We start from the raw sequence: 20,468 nt of genomic DNA, 5'->3' as shown, positions 1-20,468 counted from the left end.
TAGCAATCAACCGCCCAATATATTTGCTACATTAAGACCATCAACGGCATCAACTCGGCTCGTCGACTACACAAATAACATGGTGGAGTTACTAGCTATTTAGAAGTAGAAAAACATTGGTTGCAATGAGCAAATACCATATAACTTTTTTTTTTTAATTTATTTATCTAACATTGAAATTAAAAAAACATTGTAAATAATTCGTTTAGTAGTAGTTTTGGTTTAAAAAAAGCATGTAATATCTTTGTTTTCCATAATTTTGTTCATAATACCTGTCGTGATTGTTTTTACCCTGGATGGTTTAACCGGAAGATCGGCCCTGGAAGTCGCTAGCAATACGCTGAGGTTAAACCATTTCGTGGCACCTTCTCGTTTTTATGTGTTCCTAAGTTCCTATTTGTAATATTTTTCTCTTTTGTGTGTTTACGAATAAAATTAATTCTATTCTATTCTATTCTTCTAAAAACACTTGTATCGAGGTTTACTGGTGAAACCCGACAACTTGAGCAAATTGGGTTTTTGAAATTCGAACTATGTACAATTTCCACAAAATTGTTACTTCAAGGACAAATTATCTCGATTTTTACTTCGTAACACTCTATCCTCTTGCAATGAGGAATCAAAGATCGACCGTCTCCTTGCCAAATCAATTGAAATCATATTTAATACAGCTACCGTTATAGTGTGATAGTGATGATTGTATGTGGAAATAAATGAAATAAAAAAAAAATTAATCGCTAATGTCTGTGTAACTTTATACACCGTGTTTTTTTTTGTTGACAGGACGGTAGGCTCATTAGCAGAAGTAAATGGTACTTAAGTAAACCGCTTTTTCTTAAATTCGAAGTAGGTAGTAGAGGTTGCAATCTTGCACACTGATTCAGTTATTCAATTTATTTTTTGAAATTTTTGAATAACTCAATATCATCATCATCATCTCCTCCTAACCGTTTTCGGACATAGCATAAAATATAAAAATATGACATATATCAGGCACTGCAAAACTTCATCACTTGAGCAGGACCAGTAGGTACAGTTAGCTTAGATTCGACCTTCTCCTTAAACACGAAGGGTGTAATAGAAAAAGGTCAATTCATTATTTCACTCTTATCAAGATGTCATTGCCATTGCCAAGATTTATTCGAAAATGTTTCTTTATATTTCATTTCAACAAAATTTTATTAAATACCTACTAAAGTAAAAAGTAATCAGTATGTTTATTGCTTTCATAGGTTATACAGGTGGTACATTATTATATTTGGTCTGCTATGAAACCCTGTAGGGCACTGCAATTATAACTTACTAGCGACCCGCCCCGGCGTCGCACGGGTACTATACCTACATGTAAACCCTCCTCTGGAATCACTCTATCTATTTAAAAAATCCGCATCAAAATCCGTTGCGTAGTTTTAAAGATTTAAGCATACATAGGGACATAGGGACAGAGAAAGCGACTTTGTTTTATACTATGTAGTGATATCTAACTTAACTGCTATACTATACTTAAGATGTTATCAAATTTATATGACTATACGAGACATTCATATATATATAAAATTTTAAATCCACAACAAAAATACGGTATCACAACTATACTAAGTACTTAAATATACTATGCATTTTCATATCACAACTATACTAAGTACTTAAATATACGTTCGAACTGCAGTCAGTGTGTCACCTTAAATACATTTCTGGTATGTATAAAAACAACAATAATAAGTAAATAAACAAGTTCATATCCCAAAGCAAAGTCGCCACGCAAACCAAACGAAAGTGAAATCGCGCCGTCTACATTGCCCACTGTGTATACTTTGTGTACATTGTCAGTCAACCCGCGCCGCCAGCGTCGGCGAGTCGTGCCCGGTAACGTTCCAAATTCAAATTTCGATTCTAAATTCGAATATAGTTTTTAAAATTCGAATACAGAAAACAAATGAACATCGATGTTTGTTAGTGTTGTGAATGTAGGTACAAGATCTAGAAAGTGTGTGTGACGAATTTGAATAACAAATGCTAATTTTAAAAGTTTTGAAGGTTATGTTTTGCGTTGTTGGATTGGTTGATAATGATTGTTTACAAGAGTTTAATTGTTTTTCAGGTTAAGTTGTTTATAGAGCTGCGAGATGAGTTTCAGTAATATTATTTGTTAGTTGTATTTTAACGCGAAAACGAGCATTTATTGAGACGAGCTGCGATGGTTACTGAAAACACACTTTTTGACTAAATTTTCCCTCACTATAGCGAGGAAACTAAAATCACTGCTTCCAGTTCCACAGGTCCATCTTCATTACTAGATTCACCTTTTTATCAATTTTAAAGCAGTTTAGACTTTATTCAAGGTCAAATTACTTTACCCACTAGTGGATAAAATGCGTTTTTACCGGGGAAAATTTTAACTTAGTTAAAGATATTTAAATACTATTGTTATGTATATAGAATTAGGTTCTATATTATGTGATACCTATTTCCAGTCAAACAGCTCTGCCGTTAAAACTACCTACTCATGTAGTTAGTAATGACAACAATGAAACTTAATTAAATTATGATTAGGTTGTTTATTAATTTGTTGCGTTAGTTATAAAATTTATAAAAATAAATATAAATACTATAAAAAAAATTATAAATGTATAAAAATAATAGGTAAATAAAAAAAATGAATATACATACTAATATTATAAATGGGAAAGTGTGTTTTGTTTGTCCGTCTTTCACAGCAAAACGGAGCGACGAATCGACGTGATTTTTTAGGTGGAGATAGTTGAAGGTATCCCTGAGAGAGAGTGACATAGGCTACTTTTTATCTCTTTCTAACGTGAGCGAAGCCGCGGGTAAAAGCTAGTTATACTATAAATGGGAAACAGAGCGACGTGATTTTTTTTAAGTGGAGATAGTTGAAGGGATGGAAAGTGACATAGGCTTCTTTTTGTCTCTTTCTAACCCCCCACTCCCCTAAAATGAGGGTGGGAGTTTGTATGGAGCATTCCGCAATTTTCGAATTTAACGCGAGTGAAGCCGCGGGAAAAAGCTAGTATGTAATAATAATAAACTTGTGCAACTAAGCTAAGCCTACAACAAGGCTGTTGGTGTTACACGCCTGAGAGTTAGATAAACGGTAGACTATAAATTTATCTAGACGACCTAGGGTTTACAGAGAACCTAAATCTGCGCTTCAAGCCAAGGTGACCCGTGTTCGCTTTATTTATGCGTCTACGTTTTTCACACTACTTTCATCTTACTTTTTATTTAGAAATAGGCATAAAATAAGTTTTTTGTAAAAAAATCATTTTTGGCAAAAGCTCGCCGACTGTACCTTTCTTTCAACAATGATCTACTGCTCTCCAAGACGTTTCTAAAAGTAAAAACCCCTTACTCGATGGAATTCGACGTTTCATGACAGAGTTCCTATGAGCACCTTTCTGCTCCATCATCAGATCAGCTCTATGATACCATAATATTACATTGTCACGTGATTTACATCTGTGTGCAAAATTTCAGCTCAATCGGAAACCGGGAAGTGGGTCAAATTTAGCTTCTACGTTTTGACGCACACTAATAACATACTAACAAGGCAAGTTGAATATAATAGTATTTTATACAATCGTGATATAATACAAAGCTTTTCAGTCGAGTACCATGTTTAGGCCACGAAGCTAGCTGAGTGGCCTAATAGTACGGTACGAGAGTGAAAAGCTTAATTATATCACTATTGTATACAATACTTTTTCTACGAGTCATCATCTTCATCATCAATGGACGGAAATATCATCATTCATGCAAGTTAAAATTAATGTTAATAGAGTCGTTCACCGTTGTATCAACATCGAATTACCTAGCAACCAATTGTTTGTAATAACCGTCTCTGATTGGCCGATAACGCGACAGATAAAAAATAATGTGTTTCAGATGCAGGAAAATTTGCCAGGTATCGCAAATTAGTATAGAAATTGTATGAAGTTCTATTTTTGAAATTATTACAGTTAACTAAAGTCAACTATAACTTATAATTGAGTCGGAACTGCCATAGAGTATCCAACACTGAAAAGTTAGCACTTATAGTTTAGTCTGTGGTGTCCTAATTGACAGATTACAGTCGACAAGTAGAAAAAAGCTTGTCTTAATATACTAACCACAAAATTAAAATTTTGAAAAATCCCCCGACCGCGAGTCGCGACATAGTAGACCGATTTTCATGAAACATAACACACAGAACACTCCCGACTTACTCAGCTTTCAGACAAAAAAACTAAATCTAAATCGGTTCATCCGTTCGGGAGCTACGATGCCACAGACACACACACACACAGACAGACACGTCAAACTTATAACACCCCGTCGTTTTTGCGTCGGGGGTTAAAAATAAAGACTGGTAGCTGGCTCGAGCTCCAGAGAGAGACAACTAGCTAACGTGCACCGACTTCTTTCTCTCGTTAATTATTTTGTAACATTTTAGTTTCTTTTGGTAATCCTGTTGCTGCACTTGCTATGCTAGGTAAAAAAAAACAAATTTAGTACAAAACCACAAAGAAAAAAATATACAGCGTGTAAATCTAATACGGGCGAATCTCTTAACGGTGGTTAGTATAGGACATAAGAAATTTAATTCGATACCTTTTACTTAAAAGACTTATAAGTTTGATGTAATACACATTTATATTGGGTTTTTATAATTAATAAATTATTCTATTCTATTCTTAGAACACAAAAAAAAATGTTGCCATACAAAATAATTCGAATCGAAAACATATTCGTTAAACACACTTGCAGTTACTTTTAAAAACTTCAAACACCTTTCTGTATGTGTTAATGAATTTTATGCTCAGTTTAATTTATGGCTTACACTCTATCTATGACAACAAAAACAGTCAGTCAGTAGTTAGATATCTAAACAAAAAAAAACAATGTATTTTTTGTAATAAAGACATTCCTGCATATTGTTTTAGTACCTAATGTTTCATTACACAAAGAGCGTGACCAATGAAAAATGGCTTTCATTTCCGGTCACAGACAAAGGAAATAGAGGAAAAGACAATAAAAATGATAAATAAGAGCTGATTACCGAAACGATAAAATGTTTGCCAAAGAGCTAGGCTAACTGTCTCTCCTAAACAGCGTTTTCATATATAAGTAAATATTGGGGACACCTTACACAGATCAACTTAGCCCCAAACTAAGCAAAGGTTGTACTATGGGTGCTAAGCGACGATATACCTACTTACATAAACAAATATCAACGCATTTATTTGTGTGTCATCACACAAATAAATGCCCTAACCACAGGCAGGGTCACTACCGACTGAGCCAGACCGGTCGTCGATTAATTTAGTAGGTAATGTCAACTTTTTTGGGAGCTCGACAAAAACCATAAATTCCCGGTCAATTAAAACCTAATGTAAATAATTTAAAACTCTTAATAGTAATCTAATAGTAGAAATTATAGAGCAACATTGTAGTGTTGTCCTTTTGAAATCAATATTTGTAACAAAACTAAACACTACGATGTTGCTACTTTTCAATTTCTACTTTATTTTGCCAGACTGCAGTACGAGTATGAAGATATTGTTTTTAAGATTTTTGCAAATCTTACTCGAACATAACATGATTTTTATCACAAAAAATTTATGAAAATGGCTGCCAGTAAACTCAGATTAACATATCTATCAGAATACGCCCATTTATTATGTGTTCACGCTTACGTAATACTGTCTCAAGGCCTTATTTATTTAGGTATTGTAATTAATCTTGACTTGATTTTAATTTTTTAGCGTTGGATATAAATAGCCGACCAAATGACATTTCAGTAAGTTATTGCTAGTAATATTTTGCTAACAAATTGACTTTGATATTATAATTATGTTGATTAAACTAATACGATTTTAGTTCTAATTAAACTATAACGCAAATAGGCCTTTTCTGTACCCAACACTTTTTTTGAGTTTCTATTTTCAACAATGTCACGACCATTTTCCGATTTTCGACAATTTTACGTGAGTTACCTGATTTTACATGTTTAATATTTCTATTTTCCACTATTAATTATAAGATCGAATTATGAAGTAAAAAAACTTTTGTGAAATAGTACTTTTTGCTGATGATACATCACTGCTTTTTAATGTTGACCGAAAATCTACGGATTACAATGTAATTAATAGCACGTTAGCTGATGTACTGCAGTGGTTTACTGTCAACAATTTACTTCTTAATTCTAAGAAAACCAAATGTATTCGATTCTCTCTGCCGAATGTTAAACCAATCGATACAAAAATACTTTTGAATGATGAATGCTTAGAGATGGTAGATACAACACTGTTCCTTGGCTTAACATTGGACAAAAATCTACAATGGAGTCCTCATATAAGGAAACTAGCAAGCAAATTAAGTTCAGCCGCATACGCCGTTAGGAGAATCAGGCAACTGACTAATGTTGAGACAGCTCGCCTAGTGTATCATAGTTATTTTCACAGTGTAATGTCATACGGTATTCTGGTTTGGGGCAAAGCAGCTGACATACAGACTATCTTTGTATTACAAAAGAGAGCCATTCGTTCTATTTACAACTTAGGAACACGTGAATCAGTAAGAGAACTCTTCAAAGAAATTAATATCTTAACTGTAGCTTCCCAATACATTTATGATAGTATAATTTATGTTGTTAAGAATTTAGACTGTTTCACTAAGAATTCTGATATCCATAATTATAACACTAGAAACAAAAATAAGCTTGCCATAAAGAAGTTTCGTGTCCGTAAAGTACAGAAGTCATTTGTTGGGCAATGCATTCATTTTTATAATAAGTTACCTGACACTGCTTTGAGATTACCCCTCCCAGCTCTTAAGAACTACTTAAAAAAATCATTGATGTTAAAGGCTTATTACAGAGTCGAGGACTATTTGACAGACAAACATGCATGGCCCGAACCAGAAACTACAAAAAACGAATAGCAATTAAAATAATTGTATTATGTATAGAGGACACAGTTCAGATAAGAAAGCACATCAAATATTTTATATTTTATGTTGTGTAGGTAAATTACATATTTAATGATATTGAGATTCATATTATCTTTTTCTTCTGTGACAATTTGATATGTTTTCTCTGAAGAAGAACGACGTATTATTAAGCAATAATATAATTTATTGAAATTAATTGCCATAGAGTACCTAGTCTGTTCATATTCTTTGATGAATACTTTTGCATGTTAAATTGTATCTTGTTATTTAATGCATGTTAGTTATAAGATGTAATGTTTTGAAAAGAAGTTGCCCGCCGAGTTTCTTGCCGGTCCCATAGTGGATACCCCCCTCCCAACTGAGGGGGGACTGAAATCTTCTCGAGGCTGAGGCGTAGGGTTAGAGCCGGCGTAGCTTTATTTGACGTTCATATGCGCATTGTAATATGCCTACTTGAAAAATAAATATTTCATTTTCATTTTCATTTTAGCTTATACGTTAGTTCGTAATTCGTATGCCTTAACCAATTTTTTGAAAAGTTATTTCTATAATGTAGGTGCATCAAGGCGACTTGTTTACAGAGGGTCTTTGGCCTGTGTTGTATCAACTACGTTTGACGTATTGCTTCCCTGTCACACTTACGATTCCCAAGTGCGACAAATGTGTCAAAAGGTTCACGGCAGGCCCTCCTCAATGAATGCTCTTGACACGTATCTTTATCTAATCTAGGTAATTATCGGAAAAACTGCTATTTCATAGAAATATTGTAAAAACACTAAACAGAGAATGTGTCGAAGAAACGAGAGCAAAAAGCAATATTTACGCGTCTAGCGACCGTCATGATGCAGAAATTTAAGGTTTTTGATGAGTAGATTACGTTTATTTGCCATAATTTGTTAGTTACTAAAAATACCGGGAATCCGGTATTACAAAATTAAATACCGGTTTTGAAATCTACCCCAAAAACCCCGAGATACTGGGATCCCGGTATTGTAAGGCCTAGCTGGACGTTGGTCGCCGCTGGCATCGCGGAGGCGCTGCGCGGGCGCGGCGTTGGCGCTGCTGCGTCGACGCCGCGCGGACGCCACTGTGACGTCGACGTTCGAGAGGCGCCACAACGTCGCGTCGGCGCTGCGGGAGCGCGGCGTCGACGCCGCGCGGGCGTTGGAGAGGCGACGACGTTCGCGAGACGCTAGATGTGGGGGGACCCTTATAATATTAAAAGATATGAAAGATATGAAACTATAGGTCTATTTTCTGTTACTTTAATAAAAAAAAAACAGTAAAAGTGTAGTATGGATGAAAAAAAAATGGAAAATGAAAAAGTTTATTTGGTTAATCTAAGGGCATCCCCTTAGATTAAATTAGATTAGGTTAGTATAAAAGTTACAATACCCTTCTAAAAGATTGCACTGTCTCTTACTTTATTAATTTATGTCTTTATTTTGTGCAGTAAAAGTACTTCCTAAGCTTTTTACTGAATTAACAGTAACATTGTAAGTATCACGACATCCACGATGGAACACGATATCTTATGTCCAATACATACATACAGAGTGTTACCACCAGCTGGGCATTTATTAATACTCATAATATGATCCAGTTGCTTGCGTGTATCAGCAAATCATAATTATTTAAATTAACTGCAAAAATATTTTCCTAAATCTGCACATTCAATGTAGGTAACGCATGCACTTCGTAGTTGTGATACATTGCTGCCAATACTTTTTTTGTTAAAAGTTTCTTAAGTTTTTTATTTTATTTATTAATTTAATTGAAGGCATGGTGAAGTTAAATATCGGTCTTAAATTACGCCCCTTTGAGAACAGCCCACTTGCTGGCAACACATTGTTTGTACCTACAGTTTCTTCAGTTTCAGTCACCGGCAAAAATATAGCACAAAAAAGCCGCAAAATTATCTGACACAATCTTACTTCTAAATAGTCAGATATTTATGCAGCCTATATTTTTGTGCGATGTTATTGCCGGTGACTGGTACATTTAACTCACTTAAACCAACAATAATGATTTTTTTTAAGCCAATATTGAAATGCGAGCGTAAATGCGTTTTCACATTATCCGATCCGATATCGGATGTCGGACCGATATTCCATACATTACTGGCGCCATCTTGGATTTTTTCTATTGAAATCCTTCCGACATCCGATATCGGATCGGATAATGTAAAACGACCTAACCATGTTCTGTTTGACCTCCGGATATAAACATTGATAATTAACATAGTAAAACGCAGAACAAATTATTAAGACAAGTTTACATGAAGTCATTATCGTTTACTATGTCAGTTATGCTGGAATTTTAATAAGTTTTAATGATACGAGGATTCGGTTGTCTTAGAGTTGTTATCTAATTGCCTCACTTTTGATGTTTGTCACTATCATGGATAATATTATTGTTTGACTTGTTTGAGCTTTGTTATTAAGTCAGCCTAGTTTTTGTAATGAAGTTTAAGTTTAAACAGATTTATAAATGACTAACTTTTGTCCGCGGCTTCGCTCGCGTTAGAAAGAGACAAAAAGTAGCCTATGTCACTCTCCATCCCTTCAACTATCTCCACTTAAAAAATCACGTCAATTCGTGGCTCCGTTTTGCCGCGAAAGACGGACAAACAAACAGACACACACACTTTCCCATTTATAATATTAGTATGGACAACAGTAGGTGCCGTTACACGTAACCTATTCAGGGAGTATTTTTTTTATAAAATCGAATGATTAAGGAGATGATTATACATTATACAATACAGAATCCAAATAACTAAAACAAGTGTTATAAGATGAGATTTGATATTTTATTCTTTCGTTACATAGCGAGCCCATCATGTCCATAAAATATTGCCTGTTATAAAAATTACACACTGTATACAAAACAGAATGGGAAACGCCCTTTGAACTCAAATCTAAAAACAGATGTTTAAGATAAGTAGACATTATGTTCATGACGTCATTTTTGGATGATATACGATATGGCCAAACTTATAACCAGACATCGAAACTTTTCCAGCAATTTTGGTGCAAAGAATACTTATATGTATACATATGTCCGAAACCGGCTAGAATAGTAAATCCATACTAACATTACCTCTATATCAATCAATCAATCAATCAAAATATTTATTCGTAATAAACTTAAAAACTACACATTATGCATTAAGTATGACTAAAACTACAAATGTACATGGGATGGATAAGTTTGATTCACGAAATGGTCCCGTACTCAGCATAATGCCGACCCGTATGCTAGGTCATTACCTTTTTGATTATACGCTGATCTTCCGACGAGACCATTTCGCGAGACACGAACGCAGCCGCACGGTCAATATAAGTCGATATTTTTTGTCCCTACCGTAAGTTGAACGCGTCCTTACTGAAGGCGCCATTTTGTCTATTCAATAAATGGGAAAGTGTGTGTGTCTGTTTGTTTGTCCAGAGATGCAGAGTGACATATGATATTTTTTGTCTCTTTCTAACCCCCACTTTCCCGAAGGGGGGGGGGTGAAGGAGCATTTCGCAATTTTAGAATTTAACGCGAGCGAAGCTGCGGGAAAAAGCTAGTTAGGATTATAATACTCGTAGTAAAATGATCATCTGTCTAGAACAGCCATACTCAAAGTGTGCTCCGGTTAAGGGTTCCATCAGATATTTTGCTTTCTAAAAGGGTTCCATGGGAAAATAAGTTTGAGAGCCGCTGGTCTAGAAAACACATGTATGAATTCCTCTATTTCTACCATGCTGCACCGAAATTGCTGGAAAAGTTACAATGTCACAAAACTGTACATACAATACAATGTAGGTATAATAAATAGCCGGTACCTATACTACCTATGCTTAATACCTAAGGTTCTGAAGTGCACTTACTTATTTATCAACTAGTGTAGATTTACAAGGTCGATAGGTACAATGTAACTCGATACTTTGTGTTTATTTTATGTACCCGTGAAAGATATAATAATATAATAGCTTTTGTCCGCGACTTCGCGGGAAAATTGCGGAATGTTCCATACAAACTTCCACCCCCCAGTTTAGGGAAATGGGGGGTTAGAAAGAGACAAAAAGTAGCTTATGTCACTCTCCATCCCTTCAACTATCTCCACTTAAAAAGTCACATCAATTCGTCGCTTCGTTTTGCCTTGAAAGACGGAGAAACAAACAGACACACACACTTTCCCATTTATAATATAAACTCTTTATTTACATGAACATATTTATATAAGAAACTAAGACTAAACTTAAAAGCTAGCTAATGTCTAAAATAGGTCCTTGAGGCATTGTACCAAGGATACTGGCGACATTCCTCGCTGTATCGCAATGCTGATACGTTGTGCGAGGAAGTCACCAGCTCTTCGGTCACCAGTAACCTCATCCAGACGCTTCGCGATTTCTGTGAACAACTTGTTCGCGCTGGGACCCCATGGACCTAGAGTTTCTATTTATAATATTAAGTATGGAAGTATGGATTTATAATATTAGTATGGATGGATGGTCGAAAGATGGATGTGTGCATGACAGTGGTGATACAAAAATGCGTCGCATTCAGATTTAATGATTAGTCATGTTTTAACCCCCGACGCAAAAACGACGGTGTCTGTCTGTGTGTATGTCTGTCTGTCTGTCTGTCTGTTTGTCTGTTCTGTCTGTGTGTGTGTGTCTGTCTGTGACATCGTAGCTCTCGAACGGATGAACCGATTTTGATTTAGTTTTTTTTTGTCTGAAAGCTGAGTTAGTCGGGAGTGTTCTTAGCCATGTTTCATGAAAATCGGTCCACTATGTCGCGGTGTCGGGGGTTTTTTAGGGTTCCGTAGTCAACTAGGAACCCTTATAGTTTCGCCATGTCTGTCTGTCCGTCCGTCCGTCCGTCCGTCCGTCCGTCCGTCCGTCCGTCCGTCCGTCCGTCCGCGGATAATCTCAGTAACCGTAAGCACTAGAAAGCTGAAATTTGGTACCAATATGTATATCAATCACGCCAACAAAATGCAAAAATAAAAAATGGAAAAAAATGTTTTATTAGGGTACCCCCCCTACATGTAAAGTGGGGGCTGATATTTTTTTTCATACCAACCCCAACGTGTGATATATTTTTGGATAGGTATTTAAAAATGAATAAGGGTTTACTAAGATCGTTTTTTGATAATATTAATATTTTCGGAAATAATCGCTCCTAAAGGAAAAAAAGTGCGTCCCCCCCCTCTAACTTTTGAACCATATGTTTAAAAAATATGAAAAAAATCACAAAAGTAGAACTTTATAAACACTTTCTAGGATTTTTAATTTTGTGGTTAGGTTATTGAACTGGTTTTGATTATCTTGAGCATGTATTGGTGCGAAATGAAAATGAGACTCGGAAAGCGTGAGATGCGAGGTCGTGTCAAAATCAGTTCAAATCTTAATCAAAATTTTAAATACGAATGAGGCTCTAGATTTAGGTACTTTTTTTCAAGGTCCTAGGGTGGTGACATGATCGTGTAAGAACTTTAAATATATTTAAGCTATAAGTGGAACTATGAAGTGATAAAAACGATATTAAAGTGAAATATTGAAGTTAAAGACTGAAATAATCTCAAAATGGCGACTGCGTCACATATAGGTAAGTGACATCCTATACATACATACTCGTAGGTATAATAGCTTTTTCATCCCATAGAAAAATAGTTCTCCCAAAATTTCTAGTAGGTACCGTACCTAACTTTTTTTATATTGACATAATATACGCTAACTTCTACGTTAGTTTCTTTTATTACACATTGAGACGATTTATAAGGCTGGCCTAGTCAAGATGTCAATTTGACAATCACGCTAATATGACAATGTAACGATTTGTGACATTCGTGTCACTCACTCTCTCTCTCTATGACTCTTCCAAATTAGTGCGAGAGTGACAGTTGCGTTTCATTCGATACGGATACGGAGCGATAGTGTCTGGACATTTTATTGTGGGTAGGTACTTCTTGGGCCTTAGTGCGTTTTCACATTATCCGATCCGATATCGGATGTCGGAGCGACATCCCATACATTACAGGTGTCATCTTGGATTTTTTCTATTGGAATCCTTCCGACATCCGATATCGGATCGGATAATGTGAAAACGGTCTCAGGATTGTTTTTAATACTGATTATCATTCCGTTTTAGGCGTCAAAGGCCTGGAAGGCCTCCACAGCGTGACGATCAGACAGAAAGTGACAGGCTTTTCAAACAACAAGTACGTGGTGTTGGCGCCAGATGGCGCTGTCATTCTGTACGCTAAGGAAAACTCAGGCGCACTCAACCGGCTGTTTGGGGGAAGGATCGTGCGTTTGAGATTAATATCTATGATACTCAGGATAAAGAGGTATTTGAATTAGCATATTTTGTTTTTGTTTTTACAATATATGAGTGTGAAACTAACCGTGCTTAATTCGCCAATGGAGGTGCAGCTGATATTCAACGCTTCGAGATATATATATTATCTGTTTAGCCGGCCTTGCCGAAATTAATCGTTGACGCTAGACGCCGCATCGCTGTAGCTAGCGATCACAGGTGACGGGTTTTTAATTTTTTTTTTTGACGGCGACGTTGCCTTTGTTCAGCGATTTTTTTGCCCACTCTTCACTAGTCCAGCTCTTCTGGGAAAGCCGGGTTTTTTAACCGCCGCCCCAAATCTCAAGGAAGGTGGTTCTCAATTCAACTACACTTGTATGTTTTTTTTTTAAATGTTTGTTCCACGATATCTATATCGTTACTGGACCGATTTTGAATTTTTTTTTGATGTAATGGGTATGCATACAGATTAGTCCCTTTTTTATCAGAACCCAGTTCTGATGATGGGATCCTGGAGAAATCAAACGAACTCCTCAAATTTAAAAGGCATACATATGGTGATTACTGTGTTTTTATAAGAACAGAACGCATTTACGTTCAGAACAGTGACATTTGGTGCAGAGGAACTTTGTTATGTTTGTTAAGCATATTGAGTTTTCAAGACAAATTTTATCAAGCTCGATTTCTTATAATCGGATATCGGATTCATGAGGAATTTAGGAAACTCCTCAAACCTTAACGGTATAGGTACGTATGCTCATTTGTGTTTCCATCAAATAATCAAAGATTTACATTATAAAGCAACCGGCGTATCATGCTACCAATTTTATCACTTATCCACGTGGATAAGACATCTGTCACGCTTTGGTAAGTATGTCAGTATAAGAGTGACAGATGTCTTATCCACGTGGATAAGTGATAAAATTGAAAGCATAATACGCTGGCAGGTTTAAAAAATACCTACACATTTCTACATAATCCAACATTTGCAAGTACCTTCGACCAGAACTCCAAAGGCGGCGGTTTTTTTTTCTTAAAAATTATTTGTTTCATCCATAGTCATTAAACAAAGAAGACCCACGGTTTTCTCCACAGATCGACTTGACACGTGGTTCCATAATATTGAAAGTGCTGAAACATTTTCCTTTCGCAAAGGTTCGAAGTAATAACCCTTTTGCGTCGAATTTTCATTCCCTTTCCCATTTTATCGGAAGGTCAAAGCAGTAACAATTCTTTCGAGATAGCGTTGTCTTTATAGCTTGAGCCATAGATCACTTAAGTAGAGGGAGTTTCCACATAAAAACTCTTTGGACTAAGAGCCCAGGGTGCGTAGCCGAATGGCAAAAACGCTCACGAAACGCTCACGAAACGAAACGCTAGTAGATATCTATCTCTATCGCTCTTGCGTATTGGCGCGAAAGAGCCAGACTATCTTTCGCGGCGTTTCGTTTTCGTTTCGCGTCGGAGAAATGCCATTCGGCTACGGGGCCAGAGCCGCCAGACCTTCCTCATTTTCTCAAGGATGAAACTTTGGGGCAATATAGACGTTCGTATCGACGTTTAATGTTTGCATATCACCTAGTTCATGTTTCATGAAAATCGGTCTACTATATCGCGGTCGGGGCTTTTTTCAAAAATTTAATTTTGTGGTTAGGTTATTATGTATCTGTATGTAAATAAAGTTAGGTACTTATCGGTAAAGATTTCAAACCTTTCTGTGGAGTGATGAAACTTATCATTTTATAAAACCCTTACTCCTTGTAGATTTCTCTAGGATTCTCCGATAGCTTTTAACTCTTTACAATGTAATTGTAAATCTGTAGTCCGTGACTCAAAACAAAACAAGGCAGTAACCTCATCATCGGTCAGTCCTGACATTGGGTTGACCCATCAATCTGTCACACCCCGTTTAATGGGTTTGCTCAGTGTCGGGTGCAAACTGCACTTCTGCTTTCAACAAATAGACCGATACTTTTGTAGTGAAATAACATGGAAGAAAAGTGTTCAATACGAAACCATTTAGTTTAGCATCGACTCTAAGAGTTGGGAGGAGCTTGCTACAAATAGGTCATCTTGGTGATCTTTGAGAATATCGAGGAAAACCGCTTTAATTATACTTTAGATGCCAAACGCCAGTAACGCAAAGACAGACCGAAGCTCTCTTACGTATATACAGGGTGTAACAAAAATGGTGGTGATCCGTTTAAGGACGTATTCAGTATCGTATTCTCATCAGGAAAAAGTAGGATAAAAATTTTTTTTCGCAAAAAAATTTTTTTTCGCAAAAAAATTTTTATCTTTGTATGGAGATTCGACCGATTCGCGCGGCCCGGCTCATACAAAAGTGAAAATTTTTTTAGCGAAAAAAAAATTTTCTTCTACTTTTTCCTGATAAGAATACGATACTGAGTACGCCCTTAAACGGATCACCACCATTTTTGTTACACTCTGTACATAGAATACCTCTGGCCAACTCTATTATAACACTTGCCAAAGGGTCTTCAAGGCACATTAGAGCGCATAAAAGGCGTAGGTAATACATAATTGTTGAGGTCCCCGTCACCGAAATCGGTGAGGAGGACTATTATTATTATTTAGTTTAGATAGTATTTTTTTAGAGTCACCAATAGTTTCCTAAATTTGTATGTGGTCCGTGGCTCAAACAAGGCAGTAACCCCATCATCGGTCAGTCCTGACATTGGGTTGACCCCATCGATCGGACACACCCAGTTTAATGGGTTTGCTCAGTGTCGGGTGCAAACTGCATTTCAGCTGATGTCAACAAGATCGTTTAATGTTGATGCTTTTAATAGGGGAATGATCCGATGTAAAACGAAAAGGAATAAAATCGCCGTCAATAGAAATTGTCAACAATGTAAACAAACCATTCTATAAAATATCATTATTCTAGCACAATTTTATTACTTTTCCCCTCACTAGCTCGGAAACACGTGTTTTGTCCTTTAATACCAGCCGGTAAAAACGCATTTTATCCACTAGTGGGTAAAGTAATTTGACCTTGAATAAATTCAAATAAACTGCTTTAAAATTGATAAAAGTAGGTGAATCTAGTAATAATGATGATTTACCACCTGTGGAACTACTGGAAGCAGTGATAAACGCATTTTTTGCATTGTAGTTTCCTCGCTATAGTGAGGGGAAAAGTTTCGTGTTACACTCGGGTGCAAATGTATTTTACTTCTCGTGTGGTAAAAAACTCGCAAGTTCAGGATCCTATTCTCGAACCACTCGCTTCGCTCGTGGTTCAACTATAGAATCCTTTCACTTGCTCGTTTTTCAATTCCACACTCTGCGTTAAAATACAACTTTGCCCCCTTGTATAACAAATAACTATAAAAGGTTGAGCATCATAATGTGATAAGAATTGATTAAATAACACATGGATTTAGCCAGTATCTGATGAGTTAGAATGAAAATTAAAGACATTTTGACTACAAGGTTTGTTTACATTGTTCACAAGTTCTATTGACGGCGACTTTAAGTAAAGTCATGCACAACTTCACTGTCAGGAAACTCAGGAAGCACATATTCGTGTGTAGAAGTAGGATTAAGTACCAATTCCGATTTGAGGCTAGCCTGGTTTTTAACCCCCGACGCAAAAACGACGGGGTGTTATAAGTTTGACGTGTCTGTCTGTGTGTGTGTGTCTGTCTGTCTGTAAAATTAAGTTATCCTTACATCTACTTAACTAAAACATTTATACAATCGCATGTCGATATTATAGATGGCGCCTGTAATGTATGGAATATCGGTCCGACATCCGATATCGGATCGGATAATGTGAAAACGCACTTAGCGGGCTGTCATCTGTCAAAATCCATATATTATAAGCATTTTTAGCCCCGACGCAAAAACGACGGGGTGTTATAAGTTTGACGTGTCTGTCTGTCTGTTTGTCTGTCTGTCTGTGTGTCTGTCTGTCTGTCTGTGGCATCGTAGCTCCCGAACGAATGAACCGATTTAGATTTAGTTTTTTTTTGTCTGAAAGCTGAGTTAATCGGGAGTGTTCTTAGCCATGTTTCATGAAAATCGGTCTACTATGTAGCGGTCGGGGGCATGCGCGGATCCAGGGAGGGGGGGGGGTCATGGGGGTCATGACCCCCCCTGGAGCCCAGGTTGGCCATACAAATAGACCACGTGACCCCCCCTCTGGGGCCTGAGCCTTTACCACGTGACCCCCCCCTGGGCACGAAGCTGGATCCGCGCTTGGTCGGGGGTTTTTTTCAAAATTTTAATTTTGTGGTTAGGTCTACCTACTAAAACATATATAACTCTATACACTTTAATTTAATTTGACAATTTTAACGCAATGTTCATGTTAAGAATATGGGCTAAATTGTAAAAACGGAGGTTTATAAAGTGCACTGTGCACGAGTATGCCATGTCTTTTTATTTTAGACGAGGTGACTCCTTCTTCCCCCATTTCTACTGACTTTGTGAGTTTTCACTTCTGACACCAATGATGTTGTTATAGTCCTCCAAAAGTTGTAATCTTCTGTCTAGAGATGACTGTCTGACTGTGACTATTACACATTTTACTTCGACAGTAATTCTCTACATAACTACTCATTCCAGGTGGTCCGCCTGCGCCGACCTTACACCTTCGGTCCTGACAAGATGGACGTGACCTTGTGCGGCAGTCTCGTCAGCGTGGTCCGTCAGGAGGTCACCTTCTTCAAGCCAGTCCTTAACATTAACGATGCCAATGACCGCCCTATGCTGAGGGTAAAGGGCCCTATGGCTACTACTGGAGACGCGGATTTCAAAGTAAGATATCAGTGTTTCTATATTTTGATCTTATGGCCTAGTTGATCTCAAACACAGCTCTTCTGTCAAGTGGGCAAAGCCGCACAATATGGGTCCCCTCACATCTAGCGTCTAGCGAGCGTCGCGTCGGGCCAACTGTATGGAAAAAGACGCCGCGTCGACGTCGCGGCGTCAGGCTTTGCGGGGGCAATGTGGGGGGACCCTATAATATATGTGTAACCTTAAATACGAATACATGTCGCGCACGCGAAAGATGTCCAAAAGATTCGAAGTTCCTTCGACCCTAGAGCTAAAGAAACCTATGTCAATAACCTAACCACATAATTAAAATTTTGAAAAAACCCCGGACCGCGACATAGTAGACCGATTTTCATGAAACATGGCTAGGAACACTCCCGACTAACTCAGCTTTCAGACCAAAAAAACTAAATCTAAATCGGTTCATCCGTGCGGGAGCTACGATGTCAGCACAGACAGACACACACACAGACAGACAGACAAACAGACAGGCAGACACGTCAAACTTATAACACCCCGTCGTTTGTGTCGGGGGTTAAAAATAAACATAATTAAAAGCAAGAATATTACTTTGATAATCCGCGAATAGATATCAAGCTAGTCAATTGTGCTATCCCGTTATACTTGCGTATTTTAATTCATCCATACTAATATTATAAATGGTAAAGTGTGTGTGTCTCTGTTTGTTTGTCCGTCTTTGTTGTCCGTGATATTTTAAGTGGAGATAGTTGAAGGGATGGAGAGTGACATAGCGGGCAAAAGCTAGTATACAGAGTGGGGCCTGTAACAAAGGCGACGAATTGAACTGTAGGCTATTCTCCTTATACTGATCAACATTTGTTCAGTGACTTAAAAATTATGAAGTCTTTAAATTTTTAATTTTTCATACAAAATAAATATTAGCTTCAATGTACGCCATTATTGTTGTCATTGACGTTGTCTGTCATGCTTTAGACTTAACAGAATTCGCAATACATTACCTCTTAGAAAAAACTTTCAAGGGTGATAAAAATCAAAATACAAGTAATTTTTAAAAGTCGCCGAACAAATGTTGATCAGTGTAAGGAGAATAGCCTAGAGTTCAATTCTTCGCCTTTGTTACAGGCCCCACTCTGTAGGTATTATAAATTATAAATTAACATGGTTTATCTTTGTTTTCCAGTTGTACAACTCTAAGAAGCAGCAAGTGGGCGTGATCGCCAAGCGCTGGGGAGGGCTGGCGAGGGAACTCTTCTCCGACGCTGATCACTTCGAAATCACCTTCCCTGCTGACGCTACCGTTGGAGTCAAAGCTGCCATCATTGGCACTTGCTTCCTCATAGTGAGTCGTCATAATCGTTTGATTGAGACTGCCTTCGTTATAGTTATATTCTTAAGTTCAAGCTGGCCCAAGCTTGTCAGCTATCTAGCTGGCGCGAAATGCTTCTCTGACGCTGACCACTTCGAGATCACCTTCCCTGCTGACGCTACCGTTGGAGTCAAAGCTGCCATCATTGGCACTTGCTTCCTCATAGTGAGTCGTCATAATCGTTTGATTGAGACTGCCCTCGTTATAGTTATATTCTTAAGTTCAAGCTGACCCAAGCTTGTCAGCTATCTAGCTGGCGCGAAATGCTTCTCTGATGCTGACCACTTCGAGATCACCTTCCCTGCTGACGCTACCGTTGGAGTCAAAGCTGGCGTTAAGTCCGCCATTTGTACTTTTTATTGATAATTTGTGCAATAAAGTTTAAATAAATAAATAAATAAATATTGAGGTTAGGTTATTATAAAAGTAAAGTGAGAGAACCATGGATCCCTATCGCTTATCATCAAGTACCTACTTTACTGATAATAAATCTACACTGTAAATGTCATTCTTGAGTACTTTGTGTTTGAGTACTTCGCGTGTAAATCTGGGCATCTTTTATTTTCAGGATTTCCTGCACTACGAAAACTGATCGGAGAAGCTGCAAATGTTATCTTTCATGTCGTATAAAAGCATTTAAAATTAAGATAAGCCGCACTTGTGCATCGAAATATTATATACGTACTGTTTTCAGAATAAACAATTTTAACGATTACTTTGGTGTTGTTTTGTTTTCATAGTTGTTCAAAATAACAAACACGACTTGAATAGTTTGTAAAGAAATTACAGCGTCCGCTGTATGGCGCCATCTATTAAAAGTTTATGAATACTAAATAGTTCTAAATTATGCTACTAGATGCCTCTTTGCAGAACTTATTACAGCGCCATCTATTAGTAAGTAGAAAAACCGCTAGCTACACCCGGCGAACTAGTGAAACGGTCTACATTACCCTTCTATGTTTATGTCGAAGTTCAGCTATTAGGCAAAAGATGGCGCTAAAACAAAATGTAAAATATCAACCATAATAATTGTAATTATTAATAATTC

General features: G+C 37.1%; 1 protein-coding gene across 1 annotated transcript; it reads left to right on the top strand.

The window, feature by feature from the left end:
• The first annotated feature begins 1,836 nt into the window (after positions 1–1,836).
• Positions 1,837–20,135, top strand: LOC125225816 (phospholipid scramblase 3-like). The gene is given in 7 exon segments (XM_048129673.1): positions 1,837–1,967; positions 12,410–12,555; positions 13,099–13,242; positions 13,245–13,297; positions 17,863–18,054; positions 19,235–19,393; positions 19,989–20,135. Coding segments are annotated over 6 exon segments (594 nt in total). The 5' UTR covers positions 1,837–1,967; positions 12,410–12,533; the 3' UTR covers positions 20,013–20,135.
• Positions 20,136–20,468: the final 333 nt, after the last annotated feature.

Source organism: Leguminivora glycinivorella, chromosome 4 (genome assembly GCF_023078275.1).
Source record: "Leguminivora glycinivorella isolate SPB_JAAS2020 chromosome 4, LegGlyc_1.1, whole genome shotgun sequence".
Classification (NCBI taxonomy): domain Eukaryota; kingdom Metazoa; phylum Arthropoda; class Insecta; order Lepidoptera; family Tortricidae; genus Leguminivora; species Leguminivora glycinivorella.
The sequence above is the reverse complement of the archived record's forward strand: the minus strand, read 5'-3'. Positions and strand labels throughout refer to the sequence as shown.